Raw genomic sequence first — 26,453 nt, 5'->3', positions numbered from 1 at the left:
TTTTTGTTTTGTTTTGTTTTGTTTTTACAAATTGAAGGTTTGTGGCAACCCTGTGTCGAGCAGGTATACAGGTGCCATTTTTCCAAAAGCATTACTTTTAAATTAAGGTATATGCATTGTGTGTGGGTGTGTATTATTTTTTATTTTTAACCTAATGCTGTTGCACACTTAATAACCTACAGTGTAGTGTAAACATAACTTTTATAGGCACTGGGAAATCAAAAAATTTGTGTGACTTGCTTTATTGCAATATTTACTCAATTGTGTTGATCTGGAACTGAACCTACAGTATCTCCACGTCATGCCAATAAGTATTAACAGACCTGAAGGGAAAAATGGACAGCAACACAGTAATAGTAGGGGACTTCAGTACTCCCACTTTCAACAATGGATAGATCGTCCAGACAGAAAATCAGTAAGGAAACATTGGACTTAAAGTACACATTAGATCAGATAGACTTAATGGACATTAACACAACATTCCATCCAACAACAGCAGAATACACATTCTTATTAATTGTACATGGAACATTCTCCAGGATAGATCATATGTTCAGCCACAAAACAAACGTTAATAAATTTAAGAAGATTGAAATCATATTAAGCATCTTTTCTGACCACAATGGTATGAAACTAGAAATCAATTACAAGAAGACAACTGGAAAATTCAGAAATATCTTAAACAACATGCTACTGAACAATCAGTGGGTCAAAGAAGAAATCAAAAGAGAAATCAGCATAGTATTAGAAGTCCTAGCCAGAGCAATTAGGCAAGAAAAAGAAATAAAAGGCTTCCTTTTTTTTTTTTTTTTTGGCCACACTGAGTGGCTTGCAGGATCTCAGTTCCCTGACCAGGGATTGAACCCAGGCCACAGCAGCAAAAGCCCAGAATCCTAACCACTAGGCCACCAGGGAACTCCCAAAGGCTTCCAAATTGGAAACTGTTGGAACTAATAGACAAATTCATTAAAGTTCCAGGATGCAAAATCAATATGCAAAAATCTGTTGGGTTTCTATACACTAATAATGAACTATCTGAGGAATTTTTAAAATCCCATTTACAATTGCATCAAAAATAATAAAATACCTAGGAATAAATTTAATCAATGAAGTGAAAGATCTGTACACTGAAAACTATAAGACATTCATGAAAGAAATTGAGGGAGAGACAAATAAATGGAAAGATATTCTGTACTCATGAATTGGAAGAATTAATATTGTTAAATTGTTCATACTACCTAAAATAATTTACAGATTCAGTGCAATCCTTACCAAATTCCAAGAACATTTTTCACAGAAAGAGAAAAATCGATCCCAAAATTTGTATGGAACACAAAAGACCCCAAAGAGCCAAAGCAGTCTTGAGAAAAAACAATGAAACTGTAGGTATCACATTTTCTGACTTCAAATTATGATACAAAGTTATAGTGATCAAAACAGTATGGTGGTATTGGTATAAAAACAGACACATAGATCAAAGACACAGGATAGAGATCCCAGAAGTAAACCCATGCATATATGGTCAACTTCCAACAAGGGAGCTGAGAATATACAATGGAGAAAGGATAGTCTTTTCAGTAAATGGTAGTGGGAAAACTGGACCTCTGTCTTATATCATATACAGAAAACAATTCAAAATGGATTACAGAATTGAATGTAAGACCTGAAACCATAAAACTCCTAGAAGGAAACATAGGGCGTAAGCACCTTAACATTGGTCTTGGAATGATTTTGGTTTTTTTGTTTGTTTGTTTGTTTGTTTAACATCTTTATTGGAATACAATTGCTTTACAATGGTGTGTTAGTTTCTGCTTTATAACAAAGTGAATCAGTTATACATATACATATGTCCCCATATCTCTTCCCTCTTGCGTCTCCCTCCCTCCCACCCTCCCTATCCCACCCCTCTATGTGGTCACAAAGCACCTAACTGATTTCCCTGTGCTATGTGGCTGCTTCCCACTAGCTATCTATTTTACATTTGGTAGTGTATATATGTCCATGCCACTCTCTCACTTTGTCCCACCTTATGCTTCCCCCTCCCCGTATCCTCAAGTCCATTCTCTAGTAGGTCTGCATCTTTATTCCCATCTTGCCCCTAGGCTCTTCGTGACCATTTTTTTTTTTTTAGATTCCATATATATGTGTTAGCATACGGTATTTGTTTTTCTCTTTCTGACTTACTTCACTCTGAATGACAGTCTCTAGGTCCGTCCACCTCACTACAAATAACTCAGTTTCATTCCTTTTTATGGCTGAGTAATATTCCATTGTATATATGTGCCACATCTTCTTTATCCATTCATCTGTTAATGGACACTTAAGTTGCTTCCATGTCCTTGGCAGTGATTTTGGATTTGACACCTAAAGCAAATGCAACAAAAGCAAAAATAAACAAGTGGGATTATGTTAAACTAAAAAGCTGCTGCACAGCAAAGAGAACCATCAATAAAATGAAGAGTCAACCTACAGAATGGGAGAAAATATTTGCAAATCATATATCTGGTAAGGGATTAATGTCTAAAATATATTAAAAATCTCATACAACTCAGTAGGGAAAAAAATCAGTCTTTAAAATGGGCAGAGTAACTGAATAGACATTTTTTCAAAGGAGACATACAGTGGCCAACAGGTACATGAAAAGGTGCTCAATATCAGTAATCATCAGGGAAATGCAAGTCAAAACCACAATGTGATATCACCTCACACCTGTTATAATGACTGTCATCAGAAACACAAGAGATAAGTGTTGGCAAGGATGTGGAGAAAAGGGAACCCTTGTGTGCTGTTGGTGGGAATGTAAATTGGTATAGCCACTATGGAAAACAGTGTGGAGGTTCCACTGCTGGGTATATATCCAAAGGAAAGGAAATCATTTTCTTGAAGAGATATCTGCACCCCCATGTTCTTGGCAGCATAATTTACAATAGCCAAGACATGGAAACAACCTAAGTGTCAACAGATAAATGAATAACCACCCCCCCCAAGACAGACATACAGAATAATATTATTCAGCCATAAAAATGAAGGAAATCCTGCCATTTGCAATAATGTGGATGCACCTTGAGGATACTTATTATGCTTAGTGAAATAAGTCAAACAGATAAATACAAATACTGTATGATCTCACTTATCTGTGGAGTCTGTAAAAATCAAATTCATAGAAAAGGAGAACAGATTGGTGTAGCCAGAGGTGGGAGTTGGGGGATAGGGAAGGGGGGTGCAACATGGGTGAAGGTGATTAAAAGGTACAAGCTTCCAGTTATAAGATAAATAATTTCTGTGGGTGAGTACAGCATTGGATCTATAGTTAACAATACTGTGTTGTATATTTCAAAGTTGCTAAGAGAGTAGATCCTAAAAGTTCTGATTTAAAAGGAAAAAATTGAATCTCTCTGGTGATGGATGTTAACTTATTCTGGTAATCGTTTCGTAATAAATACCTGTATCCAATCATCACGTTCTATACCTTAAACATACAATATTACATGTCAGTAGTACAGCAATAAAATTGGAAAACATAATTATCAGATGGGAATAGATTGAGCAGTGAGGGTTGGAATAGTAAGAATGGGAGAAATTAAGAATTGGAATTTGTGGAAAAAGGAAAGATTAATAACACCAGAACCGAGACACGTCTTTGGGAAAGACCTCCAGTGTTCTTTTTACTTGCTGCAAGTAATAAATCCTTCCTTCTCCCGAAAACACACACACACACACACACACACACACACACACACACACACACACACACACAACCCCAAACCAGAATCTGTAAACATTTTTCTTCCCTTTAGTAATAGCACTCCCATAATATATTTTAGCTAAGATAAATAGATTCTGATCATTTGTTAGGTTAATTAAAGTGAGGTTCTTATTGTGTCCATTTTTAAAAAAAGTTAAAATGAGTATGAGCATTTTGTGTGTACTTAAATTGTATTATACTTTTACAAATTGTCCTGTAATTTTTGATAGTTCTTTTTAGCACACATGCAAGCACATTCAGATGTGCAGATATCATTTTTGCTGAATGTTTACTGAATACTTTCTTTGGGTGTGATACTACCCTTGAAATTTATCCTATGTTCAAATTAGGCTTTGATCTCATTCTTTGAGGAGCTTACAGTGGGAATTTCAGCTATTGTTGCAGACACTGTTTGTTGGCAACTCAACATAAGGGGAATTTTGCTGGGGGCTCTACAAAGAATTTTCTTCTTTACCAAAAAAGAGATGCATGATGAGAGGTCTTGCTCTTGCCCTTTCATTTCTGTTTTCCACTGGTATGGGAAGTGATACCTAAAGCTGAAACTTGTGACCAGGAGGCTACAAGCATTAGGACCAAGGCCAGCATGTAGTAATGAAGGGATAGTAGAAGAGAGAGTCTGGTCACTTTGGAGATTCTTTTTTAAACATACCCTTACCATATGATCCAGCAGTCCTACATCCATAAAGAATTTCATCATAAGTTATATCAGAAGAGAGAGATTTATAAGCTTGACAATCTCTTGTCATGACTATCAACAAAGGCTGAGTGTGTTTTGACTTTAAAATTTAAATATTTATGTTCCTCGTTTTGGACAATGCCAGTATATGAGAATCTGAAATAAAAAACTGTAAATCACTGATTTATTTTCACTTAGCAGACAGATTCACAACTGTAATTCTTTAATCTTTTTTGGCTACGTTGGGTCTTCGTTGCTGTGCGCAGGCTTTCTCTAGTTGCGGTGAGCGGAGGCTACTCTTCATTGCAGTGCACGGGCTTCTCATTGCAGTGGTTTCTCTTGTTGCGGAGCATGGGCTCTAGGTGCGCGGGCTTCAGTAGTTGTGGCTTGCTGGCTCTAGACCGCAGGGTCAATAGTTGTGGCGCACGGGCTTAGTTGCTCTGTGGCATGTGGGATCCTCCTGGACCAGGGCTTGAACCCACATCCCCTGCATTGGCAGGCAGATTCTTAACCTCCGTGCCACCAGGGAAGTCTTAAATATTTTTTTGATGATTTTATAATATGACTTAATTTTTTTTAGTCTTCACGCAACTTCTCAAAATACTTTTACGTAAAACAACAAATTCACTTTAGTAATTTCATTTATAATGGAAAACCACGCCTCTCTCTCCCACAAAGCAGCCATTGCTGCCTTACAGAGAGTGACTTTGGGCCAGAGGAACTCTTGGTTTTGACCTAATTTTTTTATGTGTTGGCTCAGGGTGGTAGATATTGGAAACATAAATTTCTCCCATTTTAGGGTGTTCCCTGGTGGTCTACTGGTTAGGATTTGGCACTCTCACTGCCGTGGCCCAGGTTCTAATCCCTGGTCAGGGAACTGAGAATCCTGCAAGCCACGTGGTGTGGCAAAAATGAAAAAAAAAATATATATATATAAAATAAATTTCTCCTGTTTCTATGTGACAGAATGCTATGAGATATCTTCTAGGACGGTCTAGGAAGGAAAACTTTTCATTGACCACTGCTAAAGATAGCCATATTCTTCAACTCTAACAGTAAACCAGGCAGATTTGGCATCAGTTCCCCATCTACAGTTTGATGAATTGGATTTCTTGATTTTACTATTAGCAGTAATTCTTTAATCTGCTTGAGAGCTCTTAAAATTTCCCAATTAGGAAAGCCATATGTATAAATCTGTTTTTATTCACTAAGTGGAGCCTGATTGATAGACTGATGGCTGCTGGGGAGGGTAAAACTGGTTCCTAAAACTTCTGATTGCAAAGAATATGTGGAGCGCCATACTTTATTTATTTATTTATTTATTTATTTATTTATTTATTTATTTATTCAAATCTGCAAAGTACAAGCATATTTCTTTCTTTCTTTTTATTTATGGCTGTGTTGGGTCTTCGCCTCTGTGCAAGGGCTTTCTCTATTTGCAGCAAGTGGGGGCCACTCTTCATCGCGGTGCACGGGCCTCTCATTATCGTGGCCTCTCTTGTTGCGGAGCACAGGCTCCAGACGCGCAGGCTCAGCAACTGTGGCTCACGGGCCTAGTTGCTCCGCGGCATGTGGGATCTTCCCAGACCAGGGCTCGAACCCATGTCCCCTGCATTGGCAGGCAGACTCAACCACTGCGCCACCAGGGAAGCCCTATTTATTTTTAATATTTATTTATTTTGACTGCCCCGGGTCTTAGTTGCAGCATGCGGGATCTTTTAGTTGCGGCATGCGGGCTCTTAGTTGTGGCTTGTGGGCTTCTTAGTTGTGGCATGTGGGATCTTCGTTGCAGCATGTGGGATCTTTAGTTGTGGCATGCAGACTTCTTAGTTGCGGCCTATGGACTCTTAGTTGCAGCACGCAGGATCTTCAGTTGTGGCATGCGGACTTCTTAGTTGCAGCATGGAGCTCTTAGTTGTGGCATGCATGCCGGATCTAGTTCTCCGACCAAGGATCGAACCTGGGCCCCCTGCATTAGGAGCATAGAGTCTTACCCACTGGACCACCAGGGAAGTCCCTGTCATATTTTTAAAATACCTTTTCTCTAATTCAGGCATGCCTAAAGTGGTAGAAACTACTAGAATTAGGCTTTTTAAGAAATTTGCTGGTATGACTCTAAAAATTCAAATACATATGCATTGTAACATTAACATGTTTAATGAGATCCAAGTGATTGCTGAATAGTTTATTCACCAGAAAAACAAACATCTACTTATTGCATTTATATAATTTCTCTCCTTTCTCCTTCTGCTGTTAAAAAAAAAAGAGGAGAAATAATATAAACATTTAGTTTATCTTTTACTGCTGTCCTTAGAAGCCATTTTTTAAAAATAAGGTTAAAGTATAACATAATGCTTACCTTGGGTATTCCATTTGACCTGATTCTTGAGCTAACTTTTTCATATGTTATTTGCTAGTAACTGTAAATAAACCATTTAATATCCTTGTGAAATGGAAATTCTAACTAGCCTATGTCTTAACACTAATGAATTTAAATGAAATAATACCAGCTTCTTGCTAGATGAATTCTAGGAGTTCTTAGGGTTAATTAGGGTTCTCCTTACTTTTACATATTATTTTGTATAAATATTAGGTTATGTTGCTAGGAATCTGTCTTCTATTATTCAAGATTATAATTATTACTCAGTATTTATTAAGTACCAGTTATATGCAAGAAACTAAAAGAGATGTGACAGGATCCCTAACTTCAAGGGCTTATAATCAAATTGAATATTAGAATACATATCAATATAATCTGATATATGGTAGGTAGCAAATGGTGGTATAGACAGTGGTGCTCCAAGCATTAATGATGAATTGGTTATAAAAGGTTTCACAAAGGATGTAAGATATGAGTCAGGCCTTAAATAAGACAGAAGACTTAAGAGACCATTCTAGGTATAAGAGCTAAGGGCGGATGTTCCTTTGCTTTATGTAGTAGCTTTAATACATGAATTTAAATAGGGAGTTGATATTGAAGGGACTCAAGTGACAAGCTAAAGAGTTTGTAATTGGGAAGTAGGAAATAGTTTTGAGCAGCGAGTGGTGATAAAGAAATAGGATTTTTAAAAATTTAATCATTCAATTTGATTTCTCTAATGAGAGGTGCCACATAAAGTAGTATTGAATATTTTTCATCTTTCATAGTTACAGGTTAAATCATGCTAATGTCTCATGAATAGATTCCAACATTGATAAGTGTGTTTGCCATGTTTGTGGGAAGTAAAATGATTGTTCTAATCTACAAGCAGATGTTTAAAAAAAAAAGAAACACCCTTTTCCCAGCTGAATACGGTTGTTGGCTTTCTGCAGTTTTCTAACCTGGCAAGTACTAATGTATGTTTTTTGAATACATACCTGCAAGTATACATGGATATGAGGGCTGTGAGTGATTACTGAACCTAATGTTACATGAGTCTAAGTGCAATGGAGAAAGCTAATGACAAACATTATAAAAATAACATCCATTTGTTAGGAAAGAAGTGAACACAATGAAAAATATGAAGAGCAATAGACAAGGTAGTACAGTTTTTCAAATCTTATAAATGAGACTATTATACTAGTGATAACTGATGAAACTTTAGGAGTTAGTTCAGTGCTCAAAATTGTCTGGATAGGCTAAGACACCCCTTTACCTGTTCTCAAAAAAATGTGTGATATAAAGGAAGAAAGTATAGCCTGACAGTTTATCATCTATAGACACACGACCACCTGTTAAGATGGACTATCTAAATAAAATATCTTAAATTTTATTTCTCTCTCTCTCTCTCTTTTTTTTTTGGAGTGGGGGGGGGGGCGCACTGCGTGTATTGCGGGATCTTTGTTCCCTGACCAGGGATTGAACCCGCACCCTTGGCAGTGAAAGCATGGAGTCCCAACCACTGGACCGCCAGGGAATTCCCTATTTCTCTTTCTTTACTCATATTGTTTGAGGGACTTTGTGTAGACAACAAAGATAATTGAAGGATATTAGATGAAATTATAATAAGAGAAAGAGTGAGCAGAAATATAAATTCATAATGTTGTTCTTGTAGGAAATCCAGTAATTACTGACGTATTCTTACCACCCTGATTTTTTACTTTAACAGAGTAAATTTTGAATTTACTCTGCATTTGAATTTACTCTACATTTTGAATGTAGATGTATTATTTCCTGAATTCAGGGAAATGTATTTTAATGATGATTAGCTTTACAGAAGCCTAAAGTCATTATGCAGTTTTAATAATGCAAAGAAAGCAGACAGAAAAGATGAAAGTAAACAGTTAACTACTATAATGAAGTAAACAGAGTATGTTCTTGGATTATGTGCCCATTTGTACATTCAGCTCACACGTATGTGCCTGTTCCTGTACTAGGGAATTAAAGGTGTCCGTAAGAAGCTTACAGTCTAGACATATTTGCTTTCTTGTATACACGCAATAATAACCAAGCAGTTCTAATTCTCTTCTTCCTTAAAATTTTAAGGGAAATCTTCAGTGAAAGTGAAACAAAAGTATGTGTTTAGTCTGTGATTGGTGGTAACAGAATATTTTTTTGTTAAGGATACTCACCTAGATTATCAAAAATAGCATCAAAATTATCTCATTGCAAACTTTGTCTTGGGCTTAGTCCTAAATTGAGAAACTGGAGAATTCTGGTAGGGATGAGTTTTGTTTAAGATTTTTTGTTCTTCAGATTTATTCTCACTTTGAGGTTGTGCAAAGGACCTGCTTCAGGCACTCTGTCATTGTGTACTCAGCCCACAATGAAAACTAGACCAAAAGTTGAGCTTTCCAAACCTTTAGTCTAGGACTACTTTGTACCACTAGGGTTTTGGAAAGGCCTTCATAGAAGTAGTCTGTGTCAATCCGTAACTTGCTTTGGATTTCGTGATTGCTGTCAGTGCTTGATAAATGGTGGGGATGGAGGAGGGGGACAGTGAGTAGTGAGTAGCTTATTTCTGATAGGTTCTGTCCAAATTAAGGGGAAGAGCTTTTAATTGCCCTCAGTTTATTTAACTTGGCTGAACCCCACCATATCTTTGTTAGCCAGTGATGAAAAAGCCAACAAATAGCTTTCTTTTGAGTCATATGTACAACACTAGAAGAAAGCATTTTATGTTAAAGGGTTCTGTGTTCCGTTAGCTGCCCTGGTCTGTAGCCTACTGAGCCTATGTTACCAGATGAATTACTAGTCCAGATGGCTAAACTGTTGGAGGATGTAAAACCAAAATCCATTTCAGGAAGCTGTCCACTTTGCTCAGTTTGGATAGAGTCCATTCTAATTAGTGGTAACTCTCTTAATTTTGTTTTAAAATATAATTTTTAACTGTATGCTTTCTTGATTTTTTACCTAGGTTACACAATATCCTCCTATGCTTGAGACCTACAGACTACGTGTCCTACCAGAACTAATCAATGGTTTTTCATCTCCTGGAGATAAATTAGAAACGTAAACATGGTGCCAAAAGAACTCCTTACCTTACTCTAACTCCAGTTTATTCGGACGTACTTTTGTATTGAAGAGAGGTATACAAATTAAGGAGACCTGTGCAGAGACTCTGTCGTGTAGGATCATGGACCATCCTAGTAGGGAAAAGGATGAAAGACAACGGACAATTAAACCCATGGCACAAAGGAGTGGACACTGTTCCCGACCATCTGGCTCCTCAACATCCTCTGGGGTTCTTATGGTGGGACCCAACTTCAGGGTTGGCAAGAAGATAGGGTGTGGGAACTTCGGAGAGCTCAGATTAGGTAAGAACTTGGTTATATTATTGGCTTAGACTAACAAGAACAACAGCAGCTATAATAAGCTTTGGTGGGTTTCAAGACCAGCAGTTTATAATTTTATGAGAAGTTCTTGTAATGAGGACCTATTGTTAAAAGAACTGAAGAATTTGTGAAGGAGACTATAGTCATTATCAGGTGTAATTGTTATCCAAGGTTCATCCCTCTTTGTGTGTGATAGGATTTTAGATTTTCCACCAGTTCTGAGATTTTGTGATGTAGGGAGATCTGCATACAGATATCAGTAAAACGAAGATTCTGATTTAGTTGGTTGGAGAGTAGAGCCCTGTATACTGTCTTTTTAACAAACTCCCAGTTGATTAAGATGCTGTTGGTCCTTGAACCACACTTTGAGAAGGGATTAAGGCCTTGTTTTAATTCAGAATCTACCCTTAGTAAGGGAAGAGTCAATACTTAGTAATACCCATACTTAGTCTGCAAGGAGATACATCAGTATTTAGAGAGGTTTTCCAGCTGATACCATGTTTGCATTCCTTCCTGGAAGTCCCAACATCAGGATTGAGCTAGAACTCCAGGGAGAAACTTTGCAATTTTTATTTCCCAACCAAGGAAAGGATTTTTTATTTCAAGTATTAGTTTATGAGTGAGATGATGAATAATGATAACATCAACCAGTTTGAAGATGTGAAATTGGGAAGAAGGTACATTGGGTATTTAGAAACTTTTTATGGCCCTCCCTAGGTGAATGGGGAAGAGAAAATGAAGGATCTTGTGAATATGTGAAGTTGGTCATCAACTTGCAGATTGTGACAAGGTCCTTTTTTAAGCTAAAGTGTTTTCTTATTTTTCATAGCTGTTGAGACTGTAGTATTATGAAGACCCATTGTAAGAGGCTTTGCCCTTTGAGGAAGTGGGAGCGTGGGAGCATAAGATGATTATTTTTGATTACCTCTGCTACTTCTGATGATTTTTCAAAAGGAGATCGAAAAAATCTTACCTCTCATTCCCCCCATAGAGAGATTCAGGGAAACATCACTGTACTAGCCAGAGATCACTGGGTGCAGAATTGAATCTAGGGATGCTGAGAATGAATTTATTTTTACCACTAGAAGGCTGGGAGCCTGGAATTTTAAGACCTGACTAGGATAATGAAAGGCTTTTATATTTAGTGATGTGTTCACGTTCTGGTTAGCAAAGCCAGCAGATGCTACTGAAAATAGGAGTAAGATGTGTAATTTCACACTGCTTGAGTTCCTACCAACTACTGAGTTGCTTTAGTAGCTAGTTTTGTGACTATACATTTATATAATGGATTGACTTTGCTCTAACATCACAGTAGTACTTGAATTAAATAGATTATGACATAAACATCCACAAAATTACTGAGAGGCAGTTTATAATGCATATAAATTCATGCTTTCTCAAAACATCATAAAATTGTTTAATTTCTATAAAGATGAAGAAAAACCCTGGTCAATGAAAACTGCAAATGTATTTTATTTAATTACTTAAGTCTAGATTTGTATTATATTATCATTACGTTTACACAGGAATGGAAAAATCTATTCAGGTAGAAGGATAGCTCATGTATATTTTCAGAGTGGTTAAGTGTTGTGTTTTATTTCCTGTAACGAATCTAGGGTGATTATGATGGGTCCCATTTTGACTTGCATTGTAGTCAGTAGAAAGAACTTTTCTCTCTTTTCAAGTGGTTTTATTCTTGTGTGCTAATGAGGTTTTCATTAGCCCTGGGACCGTTATTGTTAGGGCATTGTATCTAGGAGTACTTTTTATCAACAGAAACCAGAAAAGTAACTTTCAGAATCATTTGACGTCTCCTGACAATAGGGTGTGCTGTATACCCCATTCCATTGTCCTCTTGCTATGGTATTAGTAAGTAGAAGATTGTGCAGACAACAGAAAGTGAAAACTGGAAAATTCCAAACTCAAGGCAGGAGCAGATAGGCCTCCACCCAGGCTACCATTACAACGCTGTGCTTTCTTCTGTCCCTCAAATAGCCAAGTGCATTTGTGCCTCAGAGCTTTTGCACCTACAATTCCTTCTGCTTGAAGAATTCTTTCTTCAAAATTTTGCTTCGCTGGTTGCTTCTCATCCCTTGGGCCTCAACTTTCATGTTACTGTCTCAGAGAAACCTTCTGTGACTTCTTTCCCACCTCCATTTAAAATAGCACATTACTCCCCTAACCACATTCTGTCTCAATCAAACTGCTTTGTTTTATTCATCTCATTGATCACTGTCTGACATTATTTTATATATTTGTTTACCTGTTAATTGTCTCTCCTTACGCCAATATAAGCCCCTTGGAGGGCAGGGATTCTCTCTGTATTGTTTGCTGATGTTATTTGTGGGATGGATGGATAGATAGCCAGATGAGTAGGAAGGGGGGAGAAAAAAAACACATGGCCTCCTTTGGGTTCCTGGTATGTGGGGGTCGTGGTAGGTAGTGGCATTACTGCTTCGATAGACTTCTGAATTCCAGACAGAGAGCCAAAAAAAAAAAGGGATGATTAGTGTATTTTGGCTCTCTGTAAATCTGTTTCCACCTCATCATCCATTTAACAAACCCTTCTTGAATATTTACTGTCTTGCTAGACTTGGGAAGGATACAAAGAATAACAAGATGTCCTTAAGAATCTCACAGTGTCAGGTGGTGGGGAGATAAATCAGGAGTATGGGGTTGACAGATACACACCACTATGTATAAAATAGATAACCAACAAGGGCCTACTGTATAGCACAGGGAACTGTAGGCAGTATCTTGTAATAACCTATAAAGGAAAAGAATCTGAAAAATATATATGTGTATGTATAACTGAATCACTTTGCTGTATACCTGAAACAAACACAATATTATAAATCAACTACAATTTAAAAAAAAAGAATCTCACAGTCTAATGACAGAAAAAGAAAAACAAATTACAACATAAAGTGATAAGTATTGTAATAGACTGTATAAAAACTACACTGGCAGAGAAGGTTAATGAAGGTTTCACAGAGGAGCATGGTTTGATTGAGAGTAGTACAGGACTTCACCGGTGAGCACAAGGAAGAAGGACTCTCCAACAGCCGGATGCACAAACACTAGGTGTTGTAAAATGGTTTAGCATATTGTCAGAGCAGCAACTAGTTATACACGGCTGGGTTATGGGGTGTGAAGTGAAAGAAGAGTAATAGATGAGGCTATTAGATACGTTGGGAGCAGATTGTGAAGTGTTTGCTTGGTATTAAAGCATTTGGACTTTATCCTGTAGGCAGTGGAGTAGAATCATCAAGGGTTTTACAACAGAAGAGTGACATTATCTGGTTTGTATTCTAGAAAGATAATTCCCAGTATAAGATTAGATCAGATAGTAAAGAGGTTGACATCGTGTGGATTTTTGTTCTAATTGTACTTGTCACATTGTGTCATGTTCCTCCATCTCTCTACCTCAAGATATGCTTGATGGTAGTAATTTGCTTTATTAATATTCTCATATTTATTTGTATTCTTAATTCCTTTTTACTGTGTATGGCATATAATGAAGTGGCCAGGCCTGCCTTATCTCTGAAAATGGCAGTGAGATGCAGAGGAAGGGATGAATTAGGGAGAAATTTCAGAAGTAGACTATAGGCAGGATTTGGTTACCAGTTATTTTGCCAGCTTGGGAAGACCAAGTGAATGAGGAAACCTTTAATAGAGCTAGGGAACACGGGACTAGAGTAGGCGATGGGGAAGGCAAGTAAGTTAGACTTTGAGAATATATTGACTTTGAGGATTGTGTACCACATATGCAGAAATGTGACTCTGAGACTTAGAAAAATTAGACTTCAGATAGGGATTAAGAAATCATTACGATGTAGGTGTTAATGAGCATGCAACCATCGGTGATATGATGCTTGTGGATCTCGTGTGAGTGAGGAGAGAAAGAGGGTGCATTTAAGGGATGCTGGGAGAGGAAGAGCCTCAGGACTAGAGAAGTCGAAAAGTCAAGACAAGAGTTTCTAGAGGGGTGGGGTGTTAAGCACAGCCTGTGCCCTAAGGCTAAACAGGAGAAGCTGATTATTATAGCCTTTGGTCTTTGACTTCTGTTTATATATTTCTGAGATGATTCCTTTTTTCCTTCCTTTTCGTTCTTTGTTTTTTTTAATGAATACATGTATTTTGTAACCAGGGGAAAAATAGCAATAAACATATCCTTTAAAGGAATGTTTTTAAAAAGCAAACATGCTGTTGCCCAAAATTTTTAAAAAATTTTTCTTAAAAGTATCTCCAAAGATAATCACTAATTTTGTTTAATTAATTTAATTTTCCAGAATAAAAAATATGTATCAGGACATATTTTAGAAATGCAATCAAACTGTGCTGTAAACTTGCTTTTATCACTTAATACAGCATGAACTTCTATTGTTTCAGCTTAAATATAGATCATTTTTCATGTCTATATTTAGAAATTTATTAGCTAGTCTTAATACACATATAAATTATTTCTGTTTTTTAATTATAAATAATACTATCTGAACATCCTTGTAGATACTTGTAATAAATACATCCTTGTAGTCCAAACTTGGTTGATTATTTTCTTAGGATAAATTCTGGAAGTGTACTTTCTGTGTCAAAGATACATACATATTTGTGATTTTGTTACACATTGTCAATTTGCCCTCCAGAAAGATGGTTTTCCTTTACTTTCTGTGTGAGCCTGTGTGTGTGTGTGTGTGTGTGTGTGTGTGTGTTTGTGTCTCTCCTTCGAAAACCTTGAACATTATTGAGAATCTTTTCATCTATGCTAGTCTGATAGGGGAAAATGGTATCTTGTTAAATGTGTATGTGTTCATGGGTGATGTTAAACATCTTTACACATTTATTTATATTTCTTCTTTTAAGAGTTGCTTGTTTGTGGCCTTTGCATATTTTTCAATGGAAAGATTATTTCTGTGGAGTCTTACCTATGTATATTGCCTCAATAGAAAGGGGAATTTTGAAGATTTGAGAAAGGAAGATTGATGAAGGATGATCGTGGATAAAAGGTAGGAGGACACGATGGAGTGGAAACAGATCTGCAGGTTGTTTTTTATTAATTGTGAAGCATGGGGAATATTTTGAGGCCTTTTTTTTTTTTTTTTTTAATTAAAGTTTTGAGTCTCCTGTTGAATCAGGCCTGGAAAGAATCATGTAAACATTAAGATAAAAATGATTCTATTCCTCCAGAATTTAGAAAATATGTATCCCTAGTCTACAAGTAGCAGCTTTTTTTTCCTTCTTAGTTGCAAGAATAAGTAGATAGGTGATTTCATATCCTAATAGGTATGTACCTATGTTTATGGGAGACCCTTTAGACTAAACAGTCTTGCATATAAATTTTATTAGTAATTTTTATACTGTCTTTGTGAAATAGTATCTTGTTAGAGAATGTTTTTGCTTACAAATAAGAAAATGGAGGCACAAAGAATTGACCTTTTTGTTCTATTCCATCTTTGGTATCTGGTGAAATATGTAAAAGTACATTAGAACCGAAGGATGTTTCTGACAAAGGTAAATTGTCTAAGGGTATCAGCTTGTCCTGTGACACATTCCTCCCTTGCTTCTAAAATAAGACACTTATTTCTATGACTGAAGTAGAGTGTACATGACAACTTCTCTGCATATTGTTCTTTCCATATCTGAATTACTTAACTATCACTAATGAACTTAAATTGGAACTTGTAACTTCAGCTCTTACCAGCCAGTTCTGTTTTTGGCAGTTGTGATAATTAACAGTTTACAGTTGCATATTATATAAAGCAGTTGGTTTCATATTACATCCCACAAAGTCTTGGAGCCCTTGATTTCCTACTTCAAGAGAATGGGAAAGGAAAAGTGAGCAGGCAGGACTCTCTCTGTTACCTTTATATTGAGTTTTCAGTAAGATTTTGTTTAAAAGGTATGGGTCTATTGTGTTAAAATTTTTTGAAAAGCATTCATCTGAAAGAATATAGGCTTAAGATAAAATAAGATTTAAAAGTGTTTCTTCTCTAGTTGAAAGTGAAAGCATTGTAAAATCAAATGTTTACTTTTTTATTAATAGTTTCATAGGAAATCTTAGCATTTTGAAAAAATGAAACTCAATCTATATCAGCCAAAAATCAAGCCAGTCAGCAAAACAGAAAAACTGATACGCAGTTGGCCCTCCATGTCCACAGGTTCTTCATCTCTGGGTTCAAGCAGCCAGGGGTGGAAAATACTCTGGGGAAAAATAGTCCCTTAAAGTTCCAAAAAGCAAAACTTAAATTTGCCCTGTTACAGGTGACTCTTCACATAGGATTTACATTGTATTTACAATTATTTACCTAGCATTTACACTGTACTAGGTGTTATAAGTAATCTAGGGATCTAGATCTAGTATACAGAGGATGTTCCTAGGTTATATGCAAATAGTACGCCATTTTGTAAAGGGACCTTGAGCGTCCGCAGCCACAGACTTCGGTGTCCATGGGGGTCCTGGAACCAGTCCTCCACAGAGAGTAAGGGGCTACTGTATTGTGCTTTTATAACGTTGTTAAAGTTTCCCTGTAAGTTTGCAAATGTTGGGGGTTTGTGGATGGAACAAACTGAAAACAAGTTTTAGAAGTTGTGTCATTACTTTCTGCCTCAAGTGGTTAAAAGTAAGAGCCCTGAGTCAGATTTCCTCTCCAAGTTTCATTTTTTTTCCTCCGTAAGAGGAAGGTAATAATAATATCTATCTTACAGATTTGTTGTAGAGATAAAATTTAGATAATGTGTATAATCACCTAAGACTGATTGACAGATAGTGAGCACTTGGTTTGTATACATAATACAAAACATTGTTTAAATTTTTGTTTTATTTTTTCCCAACTTGTATGAAGGAAAATTTCAAAATTTTACAAAAAACTAAAAAGGATAGGATGGTGAGGATCCATAATAACACCTAGATTTACCAGTTGTTAATATTTTGTCCCATGTACTTTACCTCTTTGGAGATATGTATGTGTGTACATTTGTGTATGTGTTGTAGTAAGTTGTAAGACTGACAAAACATATTTTTCTCCCCCTAAGAAGGGGATACTTAGGTTCCTGCTTCATAGATATGTAATGAATTATATCATTTGTTTTCTGCAGTATGTTGTGGAGGGATTCAATTTAAATTATGATCCCAGAAATAATGTATTTTAACTTTCTTGGAAAACTACAAATGAATATAAAGTTATTGTTCCTAATAGTATTGTAGTTTAAATTTCTTTTGGAACTGCATCCTGTTGGTTCTAACTCAAGCACAGTTTGCTGAGGTTAAACAGCTTTAACAGATGTTGAGGAAGAATTCTTTTTGTCAGTAGCATAATCCACCAAAAAATGGTAGGAGCAAATAGTTTTAACCACATTCACTGACGCACAGACTGTGTCATGTTAATATGGTAACTTTAGAAGTTTCACAGATATGATACTTTCAGGATTATGCATTGACATCTTGGCTAGTTAATCAGGAGAACTTAACAGTAAAATTTTCAGGATTGCTAAACCAGTTTGGAATTGTTCAGCAGGAGTACAAAACTAGGACGATTAAGGATTTAATTATGAAGAGAGTTCAGAATCAATATTTATGTGATGATCATGCATCCTAAGGAGAAAACTGTCTGAACTTATGGCCATACTCTTCCAGAAAATGGCAAAGCTCTTACCAAAGAAAATGGAGCCCATCTTCCAAAATGTTGACATCTCTAGTCTGCTTTTTTCCCACCTATTTTACTTGTTCTGTTTTCTTCCTTTTGTCATTTCCTTGGGCTTTTGGAAAGGAATAGAGTGCAATGCCTACATTTTCTCTGCCATGGTAAACCAGATGTCTCTATGTATCATATATTTTTATTCAGCAAGGCATTTATTTGACAGACTTTTGTGATAGTCTAGTAACACGTTTAGAAATATGAGTTGGCTGAGAAGATAGTTGAGATTTGTAGTTGTTTTAACCACCTCACCAAAGAGGATCGGATCATTGCCATCACTGATGCTGAACAGTAGAGCTCTGTATTTTGGTTCCGTTCAGTTCAACCGTGAATTGGATGGAGATCTTTGAAGGACGGACATAGTAATGAAATCCTCACATAACACAGTGTTTGAGATGGGCCAGCTAATACAGTGACTGGTTAACAGAATCAAGATTCAACATTAAATCGAAAAAGCAGTGAGTTGAACAAAAGACCTGACCATGAGTCAGGAATCCTACTCTACAATTTCAAGTCTGACAACTAGATTGGCAACACTTATATGAAAAAGATGGCTGAGTTTACTATGAGACAGGAGTGGGATTTGCCCCCAAAAAGCTCATGGTAACTTAGACTGATTTAATAGATAAGATCTTTCTTAAGTTTTGGACCTCTAAGGAACTTTGGCATTGTCTAGTCCAAACTTCATCATTTTAAAAATGAAAGAAATTAGAAATTAAACAACTTAGTCAAGGTAAAATAAACTAGCTTGCCACAGAGTTGGAACTAGAGCCCAGGTCTGGGACATCCTAGACAGATATTTCTATTATATATCATGTAGTTTCCCTACTTATTGGTTAAGTGTGCAGTTGAAATACTACATGCTGGGGAAAAAAAAAGTTTAAAAGGACATAAGAAGTAATTTTTAATTCCAAAGGTGATAATCATTTACATTCAGTATAATTATACCTATTACCAAGAAAAGAAATATAAAGTATAAAATGATAGCCAATAATCTTTTCTCTAAGTATCACTATCTAGTTTCTATGTTGGACCAACTTTAATCTTCAGGGATTTTCTGGGAGGTAAGGAGGGAAAACGTTGGCTAATTGATTAATAATTAATATTTTATTATTTTTAATTTTGCAAAGTATAGATTTTAAATTTAGAGTAAAATCAAAGTGGAGGAGATTATAAACACTGTTGTTTATTCTACCCTTAGCTTTTTATTTGACTAAGGTACAGTGGGAAATGAGGGTAGAGATGTGAGCAGAGTCTGTTCTTGACTAGCTGTGGGCCACGATACAGATTTTGGACTTTGTCTTGTAGGCAGTTAAAAAAAAAAAAACACAAACAAAAAAAACTTGGAAGGAATTGCATGTCATGTTTTCCACCCCCGTACCCCGCCCCTCCGCAGAGATCATAAATTAATTAGAACTTCTGATCTCACTGCCCCTTCCCACAAAAGGTATCATTTTTCTGTATTTAATTTTTCTGTATTGTTAAAAAACACAGAGCAGTCTTTTTTTATCTAGTGGTGCTGATATTAAAGGATAGTAGGGGAGTTCTCCAGTTTGTCTGGATGATAGAAAGCTGAAACAGTAAATGCCTCGTGATTTAAGTAATTCCAAGTGTTTCTTTGATTAAAGGGCTCTTGTAGGTAGTTTAGGCTAATGTCTGTACTGTGAAACTAAAAGTTAACATTTTTTTTTTTGAGATTGTCATGTTCCTTTTTCTACTTTATGTTATAAACTACTTCAGAGATAGATTAATCTAAATAATAGATTGTTTGGATTTGAGCACCCAGCCTATAGAGAAGTTAATGGTAATTCCAATTCATGAAGCTTGTTTTGTTTTTGTTTGTTTAGGTTTTGTTTTTGTAGACAGAATTGTAACATTACAGAAAATTAGAGCAGCTCTTTGTTCAGTTGTGTGTAAATGCATATATGTCTATATATACATGCATATATATATATATGTACTTTGGTATAAATGAAGTTGGCTATGCTTTGAGAGTCTGCCTTTTTTATTTACTAAATTCCTATATGTGACTTTCATAATTATAAGTTTAATGGCTATTCTGTTTCTTCAAGTGGATTACCACAACCGTTACCATATAATTGGGCTTCGTTTTCTTCTAGCTTTTATTATTATTATAAGTAAATAACACAATAAACATGTTCATGAAGATAGGTTATTATTAGAACTATAACACATTATCCTCTCTAGCTTGCTAGATAAATTAGTTTTATATAGGGCAGAAAATTTACACATCAGTGATGAAAGTGTAATTATTTTTCTACAGTTTTATTATACTCTAAAATACTCACTTCAGAATAGACAAGGCTAAATGTAGCATTTTTTCACAAAAATTTATATAGAATATAAATTAACATTACTGTAAATTAGAATTATAAATTACATTTGTTGAAATTTTTATCCATGTTATAGTAAAACTGTACATGGTATCATTTTTCTTAATAAGCTCCAGCTCTCTGCATCAAAGCTGAGGACTAGCAAACCAAAACAACGATAAAAATAAAAAATTTCTTAGCAGTCAAAATAGATATCTTGGGATCTGTGTATCCAGAAGTTCCCGTGCTTCAGACCTTCAGTCTTTTTCTTAAAGCCTTTGTGTTCTTATTTTATATGCATTTCTAACAAGCTTATTAGTTTTCTTAATCTTCCATAGAGTACAAACACAGAAGGAAGAGGGAATTACATGTATCAAGAAGTGATCACTGATAGACTGATAGCAAGGAAGGTAACAAAGTCACAAAGCAGAGCAGTCTGGGCAGAATAGCCTTATATACTGGATTAACCTTTAAGGGTGTTTGCTCAAGTGGGGTAATATAATTATTACTCATCTTGAGTAGATTCATCAAGGAAAAAAAAATCAGATATTCATGGAAACGTTTTTATTGAGGTGTAATTGACATATAACATTATATTAGTTTCAGGTGTACACGTAATGATTCATTATTTGTATATATTGCAAAATGATCACCACAGTAAGTCTAGTTAACATCCATCACCACACATATTTACAAAATTTATTTTTCTTGTGATGAGAACTTGTAAGATTTCTTCTCTTAGTAACTTTCAGATATGCAGTACAGCATTATTAACTTTAGTCATCATGCTGTACATAGCATCCCCTGTGACTTATCTATTTCATAACTTCAAGTTTGTAAAAAAATGTAATGCTTCATGAATTTGCATGTCATCCTTGCACGGGGGTGGGGGGCATGCTAATCTCTATCAATTTTAGTAAATAGTATGCTGCCAGAGTGAACACCTGATATTCTCTTTATGAAACATGAAGCTTTAGAAACATTTCCCTTGTAAATGATTTTACTTTTTAACTTTAATTGAAAGAGTGTCACTTCACTTTTCTGAAAAATTTATTTATATAAAAGAGTTCCCTACTTGAGATTTAAGAGATACTAATACTTTTCTAATTAAAAGACAGTATGGGGAATTCCCTGGCTGTCCAGTGGTTAGGACTCCGCACTTCCACTGCCAGGGGCCCAGGTTCGATCCCTAATCAGGGAACTAAGATCCCGCAACTGCACGGCTTGGCCAAAAAAAAAAAAAAGAAAAAGAAAAGGCAGTATGCTTCTGAGAATGGATAATGAAAGAAGAGGTCTGAATCATTATTATACAAAAGTATCTATGTTTAATCCAAAAATGAAATTAAGAAAGCAGTTCCATTTACAATAGTATCAAAAGAGAATAAATTTAACAAAATGAATGTAAAATTTATACTCTGAAAACTACAAAACATTTTGGAAAGGAATTAAAGAAGACCTAGATAAATAACAAGGTCCTACTGTATAGCACAGGGAACTATATTCAATATCCTATGATAAACCATAATGGAAAAGAATATAAAAAAAAGAATATATATATATATATATAACTGAGTAACTTTGCTATACAGCAGAAATGAAACACAGCACTGTAAATTAAAAAAAAAAAAAAAGGAAGAAGAAGAAGACCTAAATACCTGGAAAAACATTCACATTCAGGGATCAGACTTAATATGGTTAAGATGTAGTACTCCCCAAATTGATTTACAGATTCAACACAACCCCTGTTAGAATCCCAGCTGGCTTTTTTGCAGAAATTGACAAGCTGATCCTAAAATTCATATGGAGTTGCGAGGGACCCAGAAGAACCAAAACAATATTGAAAAAGAAGAACAAAGTTGGATGACTCGCACTTTTTGATTTTAAAACTTACTACAAAGCAACAGTAATCAAGACACTGTGGTACTGGCATTAGAATAGACATATAGGTCAATGGAATAGAATTGAGAATCCAGATATGAATCTATGGTCCATTGCTTTTCTACTAGTGTGCCAAGACTATTCAGTGGGGAGAGGATAATTTTTTCAACAAATGGTGCTAGGACAACTGCATGTTCACATACAAAAGATTGAATTTCAGCCTTTACCTCATACTATACAAAAGTTAACCCAAAATGTATCGAAGAACTAAATGTAATAGCCCAAACTGTAAAACTCTTAGAAGAAAACATAAGGGTAAATCTTCAGATCCTCAGTTTGGCAGTGGACTCTTAGACATGATACCAAAAGCACAAATAGCAAAAGAAAAAACAGATAAATTGGATTTCATCAAAATGAAATTCTTTGTGCTGCAAAGGACATCCTGAAAAAAAGTAAGAAAACAATCCATATAATGGGAGAAAATATTTGCAAATCATATCTAATAAGGGACTAGTATTTCAAGTATATAAAGAACTCTTAGAACTTAACAATAAAAAGACAAATAACCCAATTTTACTTTTATTCTTTTTTTTTTTTGGCCACACCACGTGGTATGCGGGATCTTAGCTCCCCAACCAGGGATTGACCCTGTGCCCCCTGCAGTGGAAGCAAGGATTCTTAACCACTGGACCGCCAAGGAAGTCCCCAAATAACCCGATTTTAAAATGGGCAAAGGATTTGAATAGACATTTCTCCAGAGATGACATAGGAATGGCCATTAAGCACATGAAATGATGCTCAACATCAGTAGTCACTGGGGAAATGCAAATCAAAATCACAATGAGATCCCACATTATACCTACTAGGGTGGCTGGAATCGAACAGATAATAAGTGTTGACTGGTGAGGATGTGCAGAAATCAGAGACCTCACATGCTGCTGAAGGGTATGTAAAATGGTACAGCCACTTTGGAAAACAGTTTTGCAGTTCCTCAGAAAGTTAAACATAAGAGTTACCATTTCTTCCTGCAATTCCACTCTTAGGCACATACCCAAGAGAAATGAAAACATTATTCACACAAAAACCTATACGTGAATGTTCATAGCGGCATTGTTCATAGCTAAAAGGTGGAAATAAACCAAATGTCCACCACCTGATTAATAGATAAACAAAATGTGTTATTATTTGGCCATGAATGAACAAATGAATCCAGGAATAAAAATACATGCTATTGATGAACATTATGCTAAATGAGAGAAGCCAGTTAAAAAAGACCATATATTATGTGATTCCATTTGTATGAAACATCCATAATAGGTGAATCTATTGACTCACAGAAACTATTGAGACAGAAAGTAGATTCATGATTGCTTAAGGACTGGTGTTTGGAGGTGAGAGAGGGACAGGACGACTGGTGGGTGGGTAATAGCTAAAGAGTATGGGGTTTATTTTATTTTGGGGGGGGTTTGAGGTGATAGAAATATTCTAAAATTGATTGATGTGACAGTTGCATGATTCTGAGAACATACTAAAACCCAGTGAATTGTACACTTTAAGTGGGTAAATTGTATGCTATGTGAATTATATCTCAAAAGCCGTTACCAAAAAATGTACATAGGCTTAGTCAAAATTAATATGCAGACTTACAAATATGATTATGTAACTTCATGTTAGAATTAAGTAGTGTAATCACTTAGTATAGGTTGAAATGATTTTTCCCTCTTGCGAAACTATTTTTAGAATTAAACTAGGGAAAGTTTCAAATCTCATCACATTTTGAACATTTTTTTATTTTTCAATAAATTATTGATTAGAGATAAAACTGTTATTTCATTTGTGGTCAGTCTTAAGTTATACTTTGTAAATCATGATTTTGTATTATTATGCATATCTGTTTCACTGTTTCATAATCACTTTAATAACCAAGAGAGATTTTTTTTTTTCCTGCAAGGTTTTTAAGGTAATCTAAAGAAATGCAGTTTTCAGTACAGACAGTGCTGCTTTGATGTTTATTCTTATTACCCACATGGAAAGATTTTTTGACTTTAAATGAGAATCTGATGGTTGTAGGTTAAGAACTTTTCAGTTCCAGCCCCTAGAACAGCAAAAGTTTTACTAAAAAATACTACATTGCGTAAATTCTACAAATTAGAGTTTAGCAAGTCCATTGAATTAAGCTTTCAGTTACTTATACTTTATTTGGAATTAAGTTAGTTTCTTCTTCTTCTTCTTAAGTACAAACCCATTTATTGTAATATCTTGATGTGGTCTCTCCAAAGACCATGTTCTCCCATTACAAATTGGGAGTGACCCTGCTCAAAATGATAATAGTTATTATTACTGACAAGGTAAGTCTTGCGATTTCTTATTTTCCTAGAAATGGCATTTGTGGGTCTGAAAGGGATGCCCAAATTCATTTTTTTAACAACATAAAATTTACCATCTTGACCATTTTTAAGTGTACAGTTTAGTAGGGTTTAGTATATTCATATTGTTGTGAAACAGTTCTCCAGAAATTTTTTTCATCTTCCCCAACTGAAACTCTATACCCATTAAACAAAATTCCGTTTTCCCTCTCCCTACAGCCCCTGGTAACCACCATTCTACTTTCTGTTCTATGAATTTGACTACTTTAGATGCCTCATTAAAGTGGAATTATATAGTATTTGCCTTTTTCTGACTGGCTTATTTCTTTAACGTAATGTCTTCAGGGTTCACCAACATTGTAGCACATGACAGAATTTCTTTTTAAGGCTGAATAATATTCTATTGTATATATATACCACACTTTTTTTATCCATCCATTCTCCATTCATCCATTGATGAACATTTGGGTTGCTTCCACCTCTTGGCTATTGTGAGTGGAATTAAGTTGGTAGCTTCTTAATGTTTAGCTTAAGATATTAAAGTTTTGTTGTGGAGGAAGAAACAGCAGTTCCAAAATAAGATTAAAAAATGAGGAAAGGTAATCCTGAATAGGGTGACTACCTTTTTGCTTTGGTTTTCCTTGGTGGCCAGTGAGAGTAGTTTATGATATCAGCTCAACTTATACTTTCCAAAGACTTCTTCCTGAGGAGGACTGTCTTTTATGTCCCAATATGCTACTAGATGGAATGCAAAGTGGATTTGACAATTTTGTTGTCCTTACTCAAAAAGAAAAGACTTGAACACACTGAGACCTCTATTTTTTTTTTATTACTAACAACATGGTCCTCTGCCGTAGGAAGCCTTGTGCTTTCTTATTGTGGATCACTTCATTGGAGGCAGGTCACTTCTTCGTGCATTGTATGGATATACCACATTTTGTTTTATCTATTCATCAGATGATGGACATTTTAGTTATTTCTACATGTGAATACTCTATATGACCCAGGGTATGTGCCCAGGAAAATGCATATCTATGTGCACCAAAAAATGTGTTCGAGAATGTTCAAACAGAACATCTAAGTCATTACGCAGACTAATAAACATGAACTACCCCGCCCCAATTTTTTTAAAAAAAGGAAAAGAATGAGCTATTAATACATGCAACAAAATGGATGAGTCTCAAACATAATGTTGAGCAAAAGAAGCCAGACACAAAAGAGTGGTTACTGTATATTTCCATTAATAGATGTTCAAAATAGGCAGAACTAATTTCTTGCAATTAAACAGAACAGGTAACTTTGGGTAGTGGTAAATGAGGGTTATTGATTTGGAAGAGGCACAAGAAAGCCTATTGGAGAGCTGAAAATGTTCTCTCCCTGGATGGTTACATAGGTATATGTATGGATATGTAAAAATTCACTGAATTATACATTTTACATTTGTGCACTTTACTTCATGTTAATTATGCCTCAATTAAAAAGAATAAACGTAAAAAAAATTTTAGGGGGTATCATTTGTGCAAGAGGATTAAAATTTGGTTTTAGATGTTAGCAGTATGTGTTAGTGACCCTCGCACAGCTTTCCACTGTTCCTCAGGAGGAGCTACTTCACAATCACTGGCTCTAAACAAAGCTGAAAAATTATATGCCAGACTCCAGGAAATTGTCCAAATAATTAACAGTAAAGCAAGACTTTAAAAAAAACACAGTAAGTTAACATTGCTTTTAATGTAAGTACCTTCATTACAATGAGAAAGAAATGGACATGAGTGCATCACTGGGATTTGTGAAGTTTTCAGGTACTGTGAAGTTTTCAGGTACTGTGGCTTCTCCAATTTGTACATTAGTTGAATGCCTAATTTTAAACGTGCATACTTTTCTACTCCTGCAACTTCATTAATGTATTTCTTTCTTCTTAAAACTTGCATTATCACTTAGAATGGAGGTTGTATTTTTCTTGGCAGGAAAATATTAATGAAATATTGG

General features: G+C 35.5%; 1 protein-coding gene across 7 annotated transcripts in view; it reads left to right on the top strand.

Moving 5' to 3' along the window:
- CSNK1G1 (casein kinase 1 gamma 1) overlaps positions 1-26,453 on the top strand; it is a 196,718-nt gene that overhangs the window by 76,569 nt on the left and 93,696 nt on the right. For 6 of the 7 annotated variants that reach the window (XR_014242125.1, XM_082383383.1, XM_082383379.1 and 3 more), the window contains one exon: positions 9,779-10,178. The exons of the other annotated variant lie outside the window; for it this stretch is intronic. Coding sequence is in view for 5 of the 6 variants with exons in the window: in XM_082383383.1 (XP_082239509.1) it covers positions 9,998-10,178 (181 nt within the window). In the remaining variant the exon portion in view is untranslated. The remainder of the gene's footprint in view (positions 1-9,778; positions 10,179-26,453) is intronic. 7 annotated transcript variants of the gene reach the window in all.

Source organism: Balaenoptera borealis (genome assembly GCF_965194805.1).
Source record: "Balaenoptera borealis genome assembly, chromosome: 3".
Taxonomy (NCBI): Eukaryota; Metazoa; Chordata; class Mammalia; order Artiodactyla; family Balaenopteridae; genus Balaenoptera; species Balaenoptera borealis.
The sequence above is the reverse complement of the archived record's forward strand: the minus strand, read 5'-3'. Positions and strand labels throughout refer to the sequence as shown.